Source organism: Nyctereutes procyonoides, unplaced genomic scaffold (genome assembly GCF_905146905.1).
Source record: "Nyctereutes procyonoides isolate TBG_1078 unplaced genomic scaffold, NYPRO_anot_genome, whole genome shotgun sequence".
In the NCBI taxonomy this organism is placed as follows: Eukaryota; Metazoa; Chordata; class Mammalia; order Carnivora; family Canidae; genus Nyctereutes; species Nyctereutes procyonoides.
Genome location: NW_026575052.1, coordinates 51162227 through 51177874, shown reverse-complemented (window position 1 = coordinate 51177874; position 15648 = coordinate 51162227). Strand labels below are relative to the sequence as shown.

The following is a 15648-nucleotide window of genomic DNA, read 5'->3' as shown; positions in this document are numbered from 1 at the left end:
GGTTTGCGCTGAGTGCTGTGTTCATTCACCATCATTTCAGCAGATAACCCCCACCCTCCAGTCCATCATCCATTCACCTGGCACGCCCACCTGGGGTATCTTGCACAGCTATTATCAGTGAATTCCAACCCTCTGACCAGCACATGAAAGCTCATAGGTACTCACCCTGCATACTGGGCACTGCCAGTGACTACTGCTGTCTCTAAGCCTGTACTCATCAGACAAACACTTGGAATGATACACACGAAAACACAGGTCACATATCAACACCTCTCCAGGCAAATGGCATTCAAAACAATACCAGTCATGATTTTCTGTTTCCCAGTCCTACAAAAAATACAAAATAATTTTGTATGACATTTTGTCAATATCTGCAATGACTAAGAACAAAATTGAAACTAAAGTCCATCAGAAGTTAGGCATTAAAAACAATTTTAGACATTTACTGTGTTAAAACAAGAGGGAAAAAATACCTAGAAATTTGCTTCTTTAAATTTTGAATTTCTTTCCTAAACAGTATTAATAATCAGAATATTTTAAGGTGATCTGATAGTAAAACCAGCCCAAATGAAGCAAGTCCAGAGCCAATCCCAGTTCTAATGTTATCTTTCAGTTTTTAAAATATAATCTATGGAATAATTTCTTCAATAAACTGAATACCCTAAACCAACACCTAAAACTTCATATTTCCAATAAACAAACCTCTGTTTTGTTCTGCACTTTAAACAAAATACAGTAAGTACTTAGCACGCTGTGAGAACAGAGAGAATAGTAATAAATGGTGATGCTCACTATTCTTAGCTTCTCATCCATGGTATTGGATGCTTTATTGAAAATAACATTAATCAGAATGTCCATGTTCTGACAGTTGTCAAATTTTCAGGGTCTGTTGAATTTGGAAAAATAAATTGAAAATGTGAAACTAAGGGTTTAATCACATTCTCCAAAGGACATTACCATAAATGTAATGAAACAAAAAAGCAGCAGGCCTGTTTTCTTATTGGGACTATCCCTGGAAACAAATGAGCATAAGGGCAGGTGCTCTTAAACATTCTCTGTTACATTCTGTGTTTGTACAGCCAATGCCATTTAGCAAGAAACAGAAAGATGTCATCAGTTGTCTTAATTTAGAAGAAATTCATAAATATCACTCTTTGCTTTTATAAAAAAAAAATACCTGTATTAAGAGTGATGGATTAACTCTCCACCTTCCTCTGCAGATGTGGTTAAGGAATGAACGAGGGTCAAGCCCACACGTGGTGCAATCAAGGCCACTTTCAACAGGAACCCTGAAAGTCCAGGCATAAGCTCCGCCATCATTTTTCTTTTCATAAATCACTGTCTACAGTCTGCTTCTGAGGTTGGGCACTTTTTATGTTTTCACTTGGGTCAGTTACTCCCCCAACAGATGGGCTTCAGCCCGGTCCCTCTTTAGGAAGCACTGACTCCTCTTTGGTACCTAAGATCCAAACCTGTCACTGCTTGACCTCATGAGAGGCCTTCAAAGGAGAAGAGAGTCACTTATGCTCCCAAATGCATGTCTTCCTACCCATATTCAGGGTCACGGCTGGAGGACATTACTAAATTCCGCAAAAATGTAAATTTTTGGTTTGCTTATTTAAAAAAATCTATATTGACAAAAGTAATAAAAAAGCATGACTATTTCTGGTTATTTGCTGAAGATGTAGATACTCTGCAAACTTACTTTGGTGGAGTGATTTCAGTCAGAGTACTTAAGATACTGATTTAACACAAAACCCTGATGTGCCCATGGTAGAAGAAACGAAGCTCACCAAGTTGGACACAGACTATTTGTGTGGTGCATGGCCGTGACAACGGTCACTGAGGGCGCCCATCTCACAGGGCTCGTGTGGGAAGCTGCACTTTGGCTATTATAAGTTTGTCTCATAAACTGTTGACAAATTGGTTTTCAGTAAGGATAACACAGTTTGTTCTATTTTTAATTAACCAAATTCTTTCCCAGTTCGAAATGGAGCCTTTCAGAATATTTTCTTCACAGCTGTTCAGAAACATCTTCAAGGATTTCGGTGGCTTATATTTGATTCATTATGAACAAAAGAAACTGCCATCCCTCATCATTTGATTTTTTCTTTTTTGCAGTAATTCATCTTCCTCTAATTCTCAAAATGGCAGGCACTCAGGTCAAGACAAGGCAGCAGGACAGCATACCACTGGCACACAGCTCAGGTATCTCTGGTACCTCCTGCCTTCCTCTGACCCTCTTCTTTCCATCCCACTGAGACATGCAGATGGAAGTGCATCTCTCTTCACCAGAGTGAAGTTCTCCACAACGATTGTAAGAATGAAAGTATAACTCAAAGTAAAAGTAGAGGAATACGTGGAAACCTGTTCATACAATAGCATGTATGTGCTGTTCATTCTGTTCACGACAGCAGCAGCTGCTCAGAACACACAAATACAAAAGTCAAGTTCAAAAGTTAATAGATTTTTAATCCAGGGAATGTTGTTATGGATATAAATCATATAAGCATGTTTGTTATAGGCAGAGTTGCCTACAGTTTGTCTTTTAGTAAACAGAATCCATTGATATAGGATTTTTTTTTGATATAGGATTTTTGACTAATACTTAATGTATGCCAAAAAGATAAGCATGCATTTTTACTGGATTTTCCCAGGTGTCAGCAACTATTCTAGACAGAGCCTGCTCAACAGCACATTATATGAAAGGACACTCCAATACTTCAGAAAGCTTTAAAAATGCAAACCTACTAGCATAAAATCCAAGACTAGAAGCAATGTAAAGACAGTATGATTTTAATGAATAACTCTAGCAAGAATAAACTAAGATAGCCTTAAAAAAAAGATGGAAATGTAATACAAAAAAAAGGCAGAATTATAAAGTAAAATAACATAGTGCAAAATTAGTTCACCTTGTTTGGGGCTGCTGTCCTGGAGAAAGGCTGCATACTGTAGGCCTTTCAAAATAAAAACAAAATAATCTTGGTCTCTCTACTACAACTTTGCTCAAATCAGGCAATACACAGAGCTAAAGGGATTTTGTACACAAACTGTTATTTGCTATACAACTTACATTATTTTGTAGATGATATCAGTTGAAAATCTACAAATGTGCTAATCATCAATGAAAAGACAGTAGCATGCAAACTCAAGAGTCATTACTAGTTTAAGAGGAAATTCTGACACTAACACAAAAGCCACAAATGGACAAAGAGAAAATTCAGAGAATTCATGTGCCATGAAACCTACAGTGATGTTAGGAAAACATTTTACTGATAAATTCAATTCAATGCCATTGTAAATTTACATGAGACCATGAATATATGTCTTTTAGATCTGAAACTGGTTTGAGGCTGGATTTTTTTTTTAACTTGGGAATGATGAATGTGAACATGGTAAACTCAATACTTGACCACAGTGTGAGGTTCACACAGCTGTGTCCAGAACCTAGAACAAAACCGTCCCCCATCTAGAAGCAGCCCGTTGACCTACATCCATCACCATGGACAGCGTTTGGTTAAGACTGGAGCCACACTGGTGCAAATCCTGGCTCCGGCCTTCACGGGCTCTGTGATCTGGGGCACAATACTTAGCTTCTCTGTGGGTCATTTTCTATCTGTAAAACGAACAAAATAATAGTGCCTCGTTTATAGGGATTTGTAAGGATGAAAACTCACAAAACGCTTGCTGGTTAATGAGACGATCTGCCTGCTACAGCGCACAAACACAACGTGGTGTTTGTAACAGTGCCCGTGCAAGCTTATTTCTCCCAACTTTAAGTTCCTGAGACAGCTGACACAGCACTTCTGTAAGCTGGACAGAGCCAGAGATACTGCTGACTTGATTCAGAGGCAGCACCGCATCGAGAGGGCTCACTGGGAGGGCTATGTCTGCAACTGCGTCTCCCAAACTGTAATCCACCCTCATCAAATTCAGAAGAGATACTAACTTTTAAAGTCCTCCACTACTTACACTGAATGAGCAGATAAATCTCACTTTATCAAATATGTGTTTGATGTGGTACTTTAACATAGATACAATGCAAAATTAGTTAATCACTGAGAGCTAAGAATTTGATGATTAGATATTTCCAATAATTTTAATTATTTTGTTAAAAATAAAACTACTTTAACACTGCTTAGTGAACTGGAATTAAGACAGAAGGAGGGAAAAAAAGGAACCAAACAAACACACACACACACACACACACACACGCATACAAAACCAGTCAATCAAAGCTGAACAGAATATAACAGGATAGCATGACCCAAAATACTCAGTGAATAGAATGAAAATTCTTTACCAAATCAAAAATAATTTCTAAGTACACAACAGTTTGAATACACATAGAACCATAGTATAATTGATTTTTAGTTTATAATCACACTTAATACTTTACTTCTTCAATAAGTGGCTTTGTACGTATCTTTGCATCTGAGACAGGTAATGGATCTTTGGAAGAAATGTGCACATAATTAGCATAAATGTAGTAAAATACGTTTCACTTAAAAACAATCAGTGGTATCCAAGGAGCAAGAAGTTTTGCACTTAGGGTATTTAAAACATATGATTGATTAATTTATGACAATTAAAGCACAAAAATGTAAAGATCTAAACTTAAAAAGCATTTCTCACTTCAATACTTGTATTTAGGAAACGGGCTAAGACAGTCAAGCTGCTTGAATTCAGCAGCCTCTCAATATTTTCTCAAGAGCAAATCAAGATAACACTTCTTGCCATGGCTGTATAATGGTGTGATTTCTGAAGGAAAAGACTCAGATGCAGTCCTACCTCTTATCTAAAAGATGTGAACTTAGCCAAGTATCAAGAGGTATATAAACCACAGCTGCTTTTAGACAGGTGAATCTGGAAAAACAGAATGATGGGGAAAGTGTCTATCTTGCCCCTCTGTAAATTAAGACTAAATCCCTATATCCCCAGTAGAACATGTGACCTCTTCAAAGAAACCACAAAATGTGTATTTTCATTAATTATGCTTCTTGAAATAAAAACCTTAAATAAATGAGAAAAAGCAAAAAATAAAGAATTCTATTTTTTCACCTAGACTGACTTTAAAAGCAGCATGATGTCCTGCATACTGGCAGGACCAGCTGGATTCTGTTGGAAGAAACCACTCAGACTGAAGCAGGGCGCAGCAGCCACAACCTGAGCTCCTGTGTGTAGGAGCGTCTGATTCCCCAGCAGCAGAGCTCGTAGAAGGGCTGAAGTGACAGCGCCAGGGGTCACAGAGTGGCTGCTCTACAAATGCACTGACTCTGAGATGGCAGTAGGGAAAGAAGAAAGGGGACCCTAGTCCAGATCTGGGAGCTGAGTAAAAACAGTGGCTTCACAGTGCCTGCCATTGTTGTGCGCTTTGAGGTCGGCCTCTACGCTGCTAACCAAATCAGTCAGCATCAGATCAAATGCATCTGTGAAACACCAGGGCCGTCAAAGCTTGGTGTCAGGAGCCGTGAAGGAAGCAGGAAGTCACGGAAATAGACAGTAGTGTAACTGTGCCAGTATCGAAACACATATTTGATGTTTTATCTGCACATGATCCCTAGCACAAGGCTGCCTGCCCTACGGGATTACCCTCAACCCTTTTACGAGACCTTCCTATGTCTAGTGAACACCTCCGGAGTCAGAAGTGTTAAGTCCTAAGAAATTAACATGTGTTTACTACAAAGGGAGCTACTAAATGCCAAACTCAGCCCAGCAAATGGTAAAATTCTGCCCAAGAAAGAGATTTCTCCAGATGTGAAGATCAAACATGGAGTGAGCATAGACCTCCATGCACCTCTCTCTAGCGCAAGCAGATGATGGAGCCATCTATGAAAGCATGCAATATTTCTTTAAAAAAAAATCAAAAGAAAAAAACAGTGATAAAATGACACGTTGAACGGTCAAACACCACCAAGTTTCACTCTGTGCCCTGGGTCTACTGGCCTTGACTGAGATAATTTTGAAAGCTCTGAAAACCATCTCAAAAAGAATTTTTGATACTTTTGAGCGAATGTTAATGTCACACAAGTCTGGAAATGTAGGAGAACTGGAGAAATTTACAGGAGTGTTTCCCAGGTTCAGCAAGACTGCCATTGTAAAGTGGCTTCATCCAATACTTGTGCTGCTTTGATGACTAATATTTAAGCAAACCATTTAAAACTGAGAGTTGCCTCATTTTTAATAATTGTGGCTTTCATTCTGCTTTCTCAAACAGACACAACTTAAAATACCACCATGAAGATGCTTATCCACTGCCTACTTCTGTCATACTTTCTCCCAATGAATCTCCACTTTGACAGAGCTCTAGCGGTGGTTGGGGATCAGAATCCAAGATGTCTAGAAATCATTCCAGTCTGGCAGAAGGAGTCTCAGTGCCATGGAGGCCAGTCTGTGACTTAGCGTTAGGCATTACGTGACTGCTAGCTAGGTTTAATAGGAATAATGTTTGAGGTATGTGTATCTTTCAATTGTATCAATTTTTTAAAATAAGCATCGGGAGAAAAGGCAACAGAGGTAGAATAAAAAACGTGACACCAACAGGTTCCTGGTCAGCTACCATGGAGTGGCGTAGGGCACCTCGTCGTCCCACCATAATGGCAGTAAAGACACGGCAGTCCCATCTCTGTGCTGATACACGGTACCTCAGGAATATACCCTGGGGACTTATCAAGGGAGATCAGCTTTTCCCCTTTTCTGAGCTACAGCTACTAATTTTAGAGATTATAGAAGGAAAAGAAGAGCTTTACCACCGATTTTTCAAATGACAGAACTTCCCAAGGAAAGAGTATTTTAACTTCCAATTAAAGGTTTAAAAATGAGCAAGCAAGAAACTTTATCCTTTTCCTTCCCAAGGCCATGTATATCTAGTCAACCTCTCCTCTTGGTAGTGAGTCAGAAAGTCAAGTCAACAAGATGAGTAACGTGTTTCTTTCAATTTAAGGACTCAATATTCGGAGAATCGTATCGTGTACAAGGTGCAGAAACCATGAGGGCCTCAGACTGCAATGCCAGCACGCGGGACGGTCTCTGGCCCACAGAACACCTCTGTGTGAGGGAGAACAGGGGGCCCTTCCCTATCGCTGGTTTCACTAGGGGTGACATCTGGTTGCCCTACACTGCTGGCAGTGGGGGCTGAGTGCACTTCCTGAGCTGTGCGGGTCAGAACGGGCCTCAACAGAGTGGCCCGCATGCCCGGGCCACTCATTTGCCATGTGTCCTTCTAGGGTTATATAAGTGCACAAACACGGGAGCATGACAGCCCTGGGAGCAGGTATTAACCCTGTCACAGGTTTGAGATACACACACCATCTCATCACTTCATAGCTAGACCTCTAACAAATCCAATGTCTCAGGGAAAACTCCTTACAAATCTCATGTTTGAAGATAAAGGTTAAATAGTAAAAAGACCCTGATGAGAATTTTGCTTGTGTGGTTAGTAAGGAATGTATATGCTTTTGCTACACTATATATAGACATTTCTTAAGCATATTTCTTTGCGGGCCAAAACTTGCTTTGAGTACAGGGTTCTATACTTTATATAAATAATCTCACTTAATCCTTAATCAAGTGAAATACATATTAATAGGCTCATATAACTGTTGAGGAATGAGGATCAGAGGTCACACAACAAAATAAACGCGTGAAGTGGAATGGAAACTCTATTAACATGTAAGACCTGACCTCTTCCTGCCACACTACAGTGCTTCTGAACTTGCAGTACTTATTTTATAAACTAGGCATAATTTTTGTATACCCAGTTGTAGTTGTAACATGCATACTTAGTATAAAAAATGTTTGTAAGAACCAACCAGAGGGACACCTGGTGGCTCAGTGGTTGAGCATCTGCCTTTGGCTCAGGTCACGATCCCAGGGTCCCGGGATCGAGTCCCAATCGTGCTCCCCACAGGGAGCCTGCTTCGCCCTCTGCTTGTGTCTCTGCCTCTCTCTGCCTCTCATGAATAAACAAATAAAATCTTAAAAAAAAGAACCAACCAGAATTAATAGAACTTGTATACTGGTTGCTTGATCTGTATATAAAATTTCATCTTGAAAAAAGAAAAAGGGAGGATGCTATAAATATGTGCAGTAAGGACACGTACACATTAAACACAGAACACAGAGTCTAACGTAGCAGTAAAGGTGGGGCAGCTCATTAACTGCCCGTGGGAGCCAAGAGAGAAACTCCAACCTGAAGAGAAGAAAGCTTAGAGGGGAAGGCCAATCCTAAAAGGTAAGAGGTAAAATCTCTTGCATGGAAAATGTATACGTGGTCCACAAACCAAAATGCTGTGGATTCAGCTGCACTTACTATGGGTTAATTACTAGGACAGCCTTCCATACTAAGTCTGTAAATTTCCAAGTGTTTGGGATTAGAATTTTCTATTACCTGGATTATTCTCAGTATAAGCTATCAATGATCAACGTTTGGTTGGAGACAGGTTTAGATCACCTCACATTGTAATTATTAGGAGTTGGCACCCAAAGTTTCTTTATTGGCAACAAAGCTCTACTTTTCTGAGAGGAAGTGAACAGAGATATTATTATAATAGAAACGTTCTCACTTAAGTTTTCAAGCACTTCTAGTGCACACAGATCGAATGGTAGCAGTGAAATTAAACATCTTTTCTTCCATGTTTTTTATTTGTGGAAAATGTGAGTTTTCTTTCCTGTAACTTTGAAGGTACGTGTTAAACTGATACGCACAGGGTTAAAACTGAACAACTCCTCTAACATTTATGCTGGGGCTGCTCCTTGGACCGGCTGCCCCAGAAAACGTGCTGTCAGTTTCCTGCTCTGACACCTGACGGCGAGCGTATGTGCTGGCACATCCACCATAGAGCCGGAAAGGGAAATACAATTCACAATTCTTGGGAAATGTCCCCACAAAGAACCAATTTTAAGATTGTGTCATTTTTTTAAATCATTTTAGAGAATCCATAATAAACATTCTCAAAACACCTACTTACTAAATTGGTTTCTTTTAGAAACCCCCCCTCCAAAAAATTGTATCTATTATATTTGAAACCTATCATCTTTAAATGATATTCCTTAGCAAAAATCAAGACTTTTCTAATCAAGGTATTAGAAATATCAAAGGCAAATAAAGGTAGGAATATTAAAATATTACACATGAAACCAATGTTTACCTAAAACACAAATCCATTTCTCTATGTGCCCAAGTATACAAGTATACAGTAAAAGATTAAAATGTCCTCCCTTAGATGGGGAGTCAAAGTAAAAAGTAGGCAAAATAGAAAGAAAATTAACTTTGTCTTTCCTGATTTCTGCCGGAGTGTCACCGAACAGGGTTATGGTCACTGTCAGTGGGGACACCGTCCAAGGGGACCCTGACAGGTGGCTCTGGACGCAGACAACATCCAGCTCGGGGGCAGCTTTCCTGGGGAAGACAGACTCCCCTTCCCTCTGTCTGGATGGCATTGCCATGATCCCGCATTTATCTGTACTAACGTTTACTAAAGAAAACCACTAGTTACGTGTTCTATTTTTCAGATTCACGGTAACCTAGACAGAAGAAGTAGGCTCTTTGTAGAGTAAGTTTTCCCTGAAAGAGGGAGGAAATTATCCATCTTGTCGAGGTAGGCCCTTCACTTTAATAAGAAACACTGAAGTGAACTGTCCCTAAACTTCTAAAACTGAATCGCTATAGGTTGTAGTTAAATAACATTTAAAGACTTAAAGTCAACACCTGCAAGTTGATCAAACACAATATACTTACAATCTCATCTCCTGGCAGCCAGTACCCTTCCTGCTCAATACCAGCTTTGGAACCTTTGCAGCCCACTGTTAGGGTTTCGACAATGAGACCATCTTTCACAGCCAGGCTCAGCTGACGGGTGGTCTCTTTTGGATGCATACCGTGGACTCGAGACATATACCTGAGTGCAGAGGAAAAACAGATTTAAAAACCCCTTAGGACTCCATAATACATAAATAAATAAACAGAGGCGACTTCTTTCTCCTTTGAAACAGCTTGTTCTTCTGAGGCTGTACTGAAGAAACAGAGTCCTGAATACTTAAGTTTAGTTATCATGCTATTTTCAACCTTAATTCTATTTGTATACTTAGAAAAATACTTGCTCAAAATAATCCTTAATCAGCAAAAAAAAAAAAAAATCACTTAGATTGTAGGCTAACATGTAGTTCTGGCCTCTGGAGCAATTGCCATGAACTTCCACTCTGCAAATTCTCAATTTAGAATTTTACCATCTCTAGCCACAAGACTTCAGAATATAAAATATTCTGACTCAAAACTCAGGAAAGGACACTAAAGGATGGATAAGAATTACATGAATGGCTGTCAACATAAAGAAACGAGAATGCATGCTGGGACCAATAAGGTAAAAATGTGATTTTCAATGAAATATACTTTGGATTGGATCACTAATGCATACACGACTCCCTGATTTATGTCACATGGTGTTTTATTTAATCTTTAAAAGTGTATTATTTCGGGATCCCTGGGTGGCGCAGCGGTTTGGCGCCTGCCTTTGGCCCAGGGCATGATCCTGGAGACCCGGGATCGAATCCCACGTCGGGCTCGCGGTGCATGGAGCCTGCTTCTCCCTCTGCCTATGTCTCTGCCTCTCTCTCTCTCTGTGTGACTATCATAAATAAATAAAAATTTAAAAAAAAAAATAAATAAAAAAAAAAGTGTATTATTTCAAACATACTCTGGACCACAGAGAATGCTGCTGCAGGGTCCCTTGTATTCACCAATTCTATGAACTCATGTTAATGTGATGGCATATTTGCTTCATAGCTTGTTTCTTAAGGAAATAAAATGTTACAGATATGGTTGAATGAGTGCTATTTTCCCATTCTTTCCATTCAAATCCCAACACCCTCTACCAGGAAGCCACTGGACATCCAGACACAAGACACAAGACACAGGACGAGGCGAACCTGGCCAGCCACAGCCCCCAGAGAGGTGCTGCATGTGCAGCATGTGGGGGCGATGTGCACAGTCCTTGAGGAAATTCACCAGCACACCAGATTTTTATACCAAATTCATCTGACATTTCAGTATCAAAGCATTCACAACAAATCACAACAAATCACAAATGCAAGAGTTCATCATAGAACCAGCTTCCAAATTCAAGGGTACATGTCAACAAAGAAAAGTGGTGAACCCCAGCTGAGGACTGATATACGTGCAGTTTGTAGAAGATAATTTTCTCTTTACGAGATCATAAACTTTTAACAGGCTCTGCTCTGTCAATGCAGTTAGCGGGAGGGCTAAGAAGGAGAGGTGGGGAGGAGCATACTTCAGCTTTGACAAAGTTATGTGCGAGCACCACCAACCAGGCGGGAGAAAACTGGATGCATGACTCTGTCGTCCTAGCCGACTGACCCAGAGGGGACAAAGCTGGGGGCAGCTCCAGTCCAATGTATGAAATCACTGCTAGCAGAAATCATCCACTCCAGTGTGGGAAGGGGGTTAGGGGATGGCCGAGGTCAACATGTCCTAATGTCCTCACTGTTCATGGAAATGATCTCAAGAGTGAAGTATACCACCTAAAATGACAAAGGTAACCATCTGAAGAAATCCATAAAAAAACACATTATGTGGTGAAACATAAAAACACCAAAAGAAACAACAGGAACATGGGACGCCTGGGTGGCTCAGCGGTTGAGCATCTGCCTTAGGCTCAGGACACCATCCCAGGGTCCCGGGATCAAGTCCCACTTCGGGCTCCCCTCAGGGAGCCTGCTTCTCCCTCAGCCTGTGTCTCTGCCTCTTTCCATGTCACTCATGAATAAATAAAATCTTAAAAAAAAAAAAAAACAGGACCAGAAAGCATAGAACATATGATGACAGGACCCAAACCAATGTGTAATAAATACAAATTGGCTAAACTCCACAGTATGAAACAGACTGATCACAACACCAAAAACGTGCGGTTTACACGATACATGTCTCACATGCCTCAGAGAAACTGCACAAGAACGGGCATAGGCACAAGAATGCAATCCAAACAAAGCAGGACTGACATGCAGTGAACAGGACTGGAATCCAGGACAACAATTATTAAAGAAAAAAAAAAAGACACACAGGGCTTAGGTTGTTATAAAGCAAAGACTGTGAGAAATAAAGGAAATATTGACAGGAATACAGAATTATAAGACTTCACTTCTCTCCAGCCACAAAAACGTCCAGGCAGACAAACTAGGTATTCATACAGAAGACCTAATTAACAAGGCAGATCTAGTTAAGTTTATTCTGAAACTCAAAACATACCTTCAACAGGTCCAAGAAAAATTCATTAAAGTTGAGCATAAACCTGGACACAAAAACAAACTCATTTTATTTTATTCACTTGTTTTTTTTTTAAGATTTTATTTATTTATTCATGAGAGATACAAAGAAAGAGACAGAGACACAGGCAGAAGGAGAAACAGGCTCCATGCAGGAAGCCCGATGTGGGATTCGATCCCAGGACTCCAGGATCACACCCTGGGCTGAAGGCAGGCACTCAACCACTGAGCCACCCAGGGGTCCCTCACTTGTTTATTTTAGAGAGAGGAAGAGTGTGTGAGCAGGGGAAGGAGCAGAGGGAGAGGGAGGAGGAAAGACCCTCAAGCAGACTCCGTCTGTGTTCAGCACAGAGCCCCATGCAGGGCTTGATCCCAGGACTCTGAGATCATGACCTGAGCCAAAACCAAGAGTCAGATGTTTAACTGACTATGCCACCCAGGTGCCTCCAAAAAAAACAACCTTATTTTTGGAAAACTCATAAACTAGTGAATCAAAAAGGTTATCTAAAAAGTGAAAAAAAAATCTAAGCACAATAACATAAAAGTTAAAGCAGTGCCATTTAAAAAACAACTGAAAACTAATATTAGTCCAAGAGCCTCTAAGGGAAAAACAGACATATCACTAGCTAATCTAATCAACATTGAAGACACAAAGCACAAAAACATAAACTTAGAAATGTCTACAGAGCCACAGCCATATGTAACAAAGAAATTAAAATAATTATAAGCAACTACTTTGTTCATTTATGCACAAAAATAGAAGATAAACACTGTTATCTTCTAGGAAAATATAAATGACCAAAACTGGACCACAGAAAGAAACAGAATACTTGAAATGGATAATTCCAAAAGAAACTAATAGAGGAAGTTGGCAAAGAGATTTCTCAGAAAAACACCAGCTAGGGATATATTCACAAGGCAATTTTATCAAACTCCTAATGGCCAGACAACTCTAATGTGATTTAAACTTTTCTGGCACATAATAAAGAAGGAAAGCAAGGACTCTAGAATAATAATTGGTAACAAACCCCTACCAAGAAAAGCACAAAAAAACTAGTGTCCTCTAAGAACACTATAAAAAAATCCTAAATTAAATATTTCAATAGACAAAATAATATCAATCATTAATATAAAACAGATGTTAATATATTAATACATTCAAAAATCAAAGTAATATACCATAACCAAGTGTTTAATTCCAGGATTTCTCCGAAGATTTATTATTATGAAGAAATCTCAAAATAGGATTCAGCCCATTAATAGATCAAAAGGGGGGAAATCATGATGATTTCTGTATGTGTTAAAAGGCATTTAGTAAAATTCAACAGCCCACCCCTGACAAAATGGAACAAATCAATACTTCCTTAACCTGATCAGGAATATTCAATGATGTCTTTAACACTTTGCCAAAGGTAATAACCAGCACAGCTGGAATAAAGAAATGGGTGTAAAAGTTAGTAAAGATTTAAAGTGATCATTATTTGCAGATTACATATCCAGAAAACACAAGAAAATCAGATGACATACTATTTTGAATAACCAAATAATGTAATCAATTGTCTGTATACAAACTAATATACTAAAATTAATAGCATTCAAATATACAAGCCAAAAACACCAGAGATTTAACATAAGACCTCGATTATTTATAACAGTAGTAAGAAAGACAGTAATACATAGTGGTATAAGTAGAAAAAATGACAAGGTCTGTATGAAAAAAATTGTGGTTTGTGACAGACACAAGAGAAAATAAACAGATGGAAAGACATGCCTAATATTTAAATGTAAGACAACAAAATCCAAATTGACTCTAAGATCATTTAAGTGTCACCACAAAGGGCACAAGTTAACTCTAAAGTTCTGTGTAGAATTAAAAAAGAACTTCTCAAGAAAATTCTTTCAGGGTAGTATCAGATTTTTTTTTTAAGATTTTATTTATTTATTCATAAGAGACAGAGAAAGAGGCAGAGACCCAGGCAGAGGGAGAAGCAGGCTCTCTGCGGGGAGCCCGATATGGGACTCGATCCAGGGACCCCAGGATCATGACCTGAGCCGAAGGCAGATGCTCAACTGCTGAGCCACACAGGTGCCCATAATATCAGATTTTAAAACATTAGAGCCAAAATAATTAAACTTGTACATGAACAGCAGCCCAATGGAATAAACACAAAGTCCAGAAAGAGACCAAAATTCACATTCTGATTATAACCAAAGTGCCATTTCAAATTAGTGGGGGAAAGATCGTTCAAACAACACACGACATTAGGACAAGGGGCTCACTCACTTGAAAAAGAATAAATATGGAGTCCTACCTTAGTCTGTACCCCTAAGTAAATTCTGAATGGGTCAGATTTATTTTTTTTAAAGATTTTTATTTATTTATTCATAGAGACAGAGAGAGAGAGGCAGAGACACAGGCAGAGGAGAAGCAGGCATCATATGAGAGAGCCTGATGTGGGACTCGATCCAGGGTCTCCAGGATCGCGCGCGCCCTGGGCTGCAGGCGGCGCTAAACCGCTGCGCCACCAGGGCTGCCCAATAGGTCAGATTTAAATAATAAAAGGAAAACCACAAAATTATTAGAAGAAAAATATGGGAGAGCAATCATGGTGTGAGAAAAACCTTCCTAAGATGAAACAAAAGCCACAGTGATTTAAGAAAAGACTGAAAAATTTACATAAAATTTATATATATTCATATAGCAATTTCTATATAGCAGAAAACCAGCATGATAATCAAAGTTAAAATAACAAATGCTGGGATCCCTGGGTGGCTCCGTGGTTTGACGCCTGCCTTTAGCCCGGGCCTGATCTGGAGACCCCAGATCGAGCCCCCCATCGGGCTCCCTGCCTGGAGCCTGCTTCTCCCTCTGCCTGTGTCTCTGCCTCTCTCTCTGTGTCTCTTATGAATAAATAAATAAAATCTTAAAAAAAAATCACAAATGCTAATCTGGGAAATACATTTGTAACACATGTAGCCAAAAGGCCTAACTTAAATTCTACATATTCTTAATATAGTTTTAAAAATCCTACCTAGTAAGAAAAACCACAAAATGACATTTGTATCTGTCATATTCACTGGGACAGGGCTTGGCAGAAGGTATGTCACACGTTAACGTGTAAATGAGCGCCACCCCGGGGAGCAAACATCTATTGAACATAGAAACATGTACACCTTGAAGCCAGCGGTTCCACTTCTGGAAATTCCTCCTATAAATAGACATGTATGAAATAATATATATATATGTATGTATATACAAGACAGGAAAGCCATCCTAGCATTGTTCACAAGACCAGAAAGGATCTGAACGTAAGTGTTAGGGGATTGGCTAAATTAAAATACAGCCCTACCAAGAATTATTATATAATC

General features: G+C 39.4%; 1 protein-coding gene across 13 annotated transcripts in view; it reads right to left on the bottom strand.

The window, feature by feature from the left end:
• ZMYND11 (zinc finger MYND-type containing 11) overlaps positions 1-15648 on the bottom strand; it is a 131858-nt gene that overhangs the window by 38733 nt on the left and 77477 nt on the right. For 9 of the 13 annotated variants that reach the window (XM_055331289.1, XM_055331298.1, XM_055331294.1 and 6 more), the window contains 3 exons: positions 9740-9899; positions 2913-2957; positions 166-327 (listed from right to left, as the gene is read on the bottom strand). In XM_055331289.1, coding sequence (XP_055187264.1) covers positions 166-327; positions 2913-2957; positions 9740-9899 — 367 coding nt within the window. The remainder of the gene's footprint in view (positions 1-165; positions 328-2912; positions 2958-9739; positions 9900-15648) is intronic. The other 4 variants (XM_055331300.1, XM_055331299.1, XM_055331301.1 and 1 more) reach the window with 2 other exon arrangements.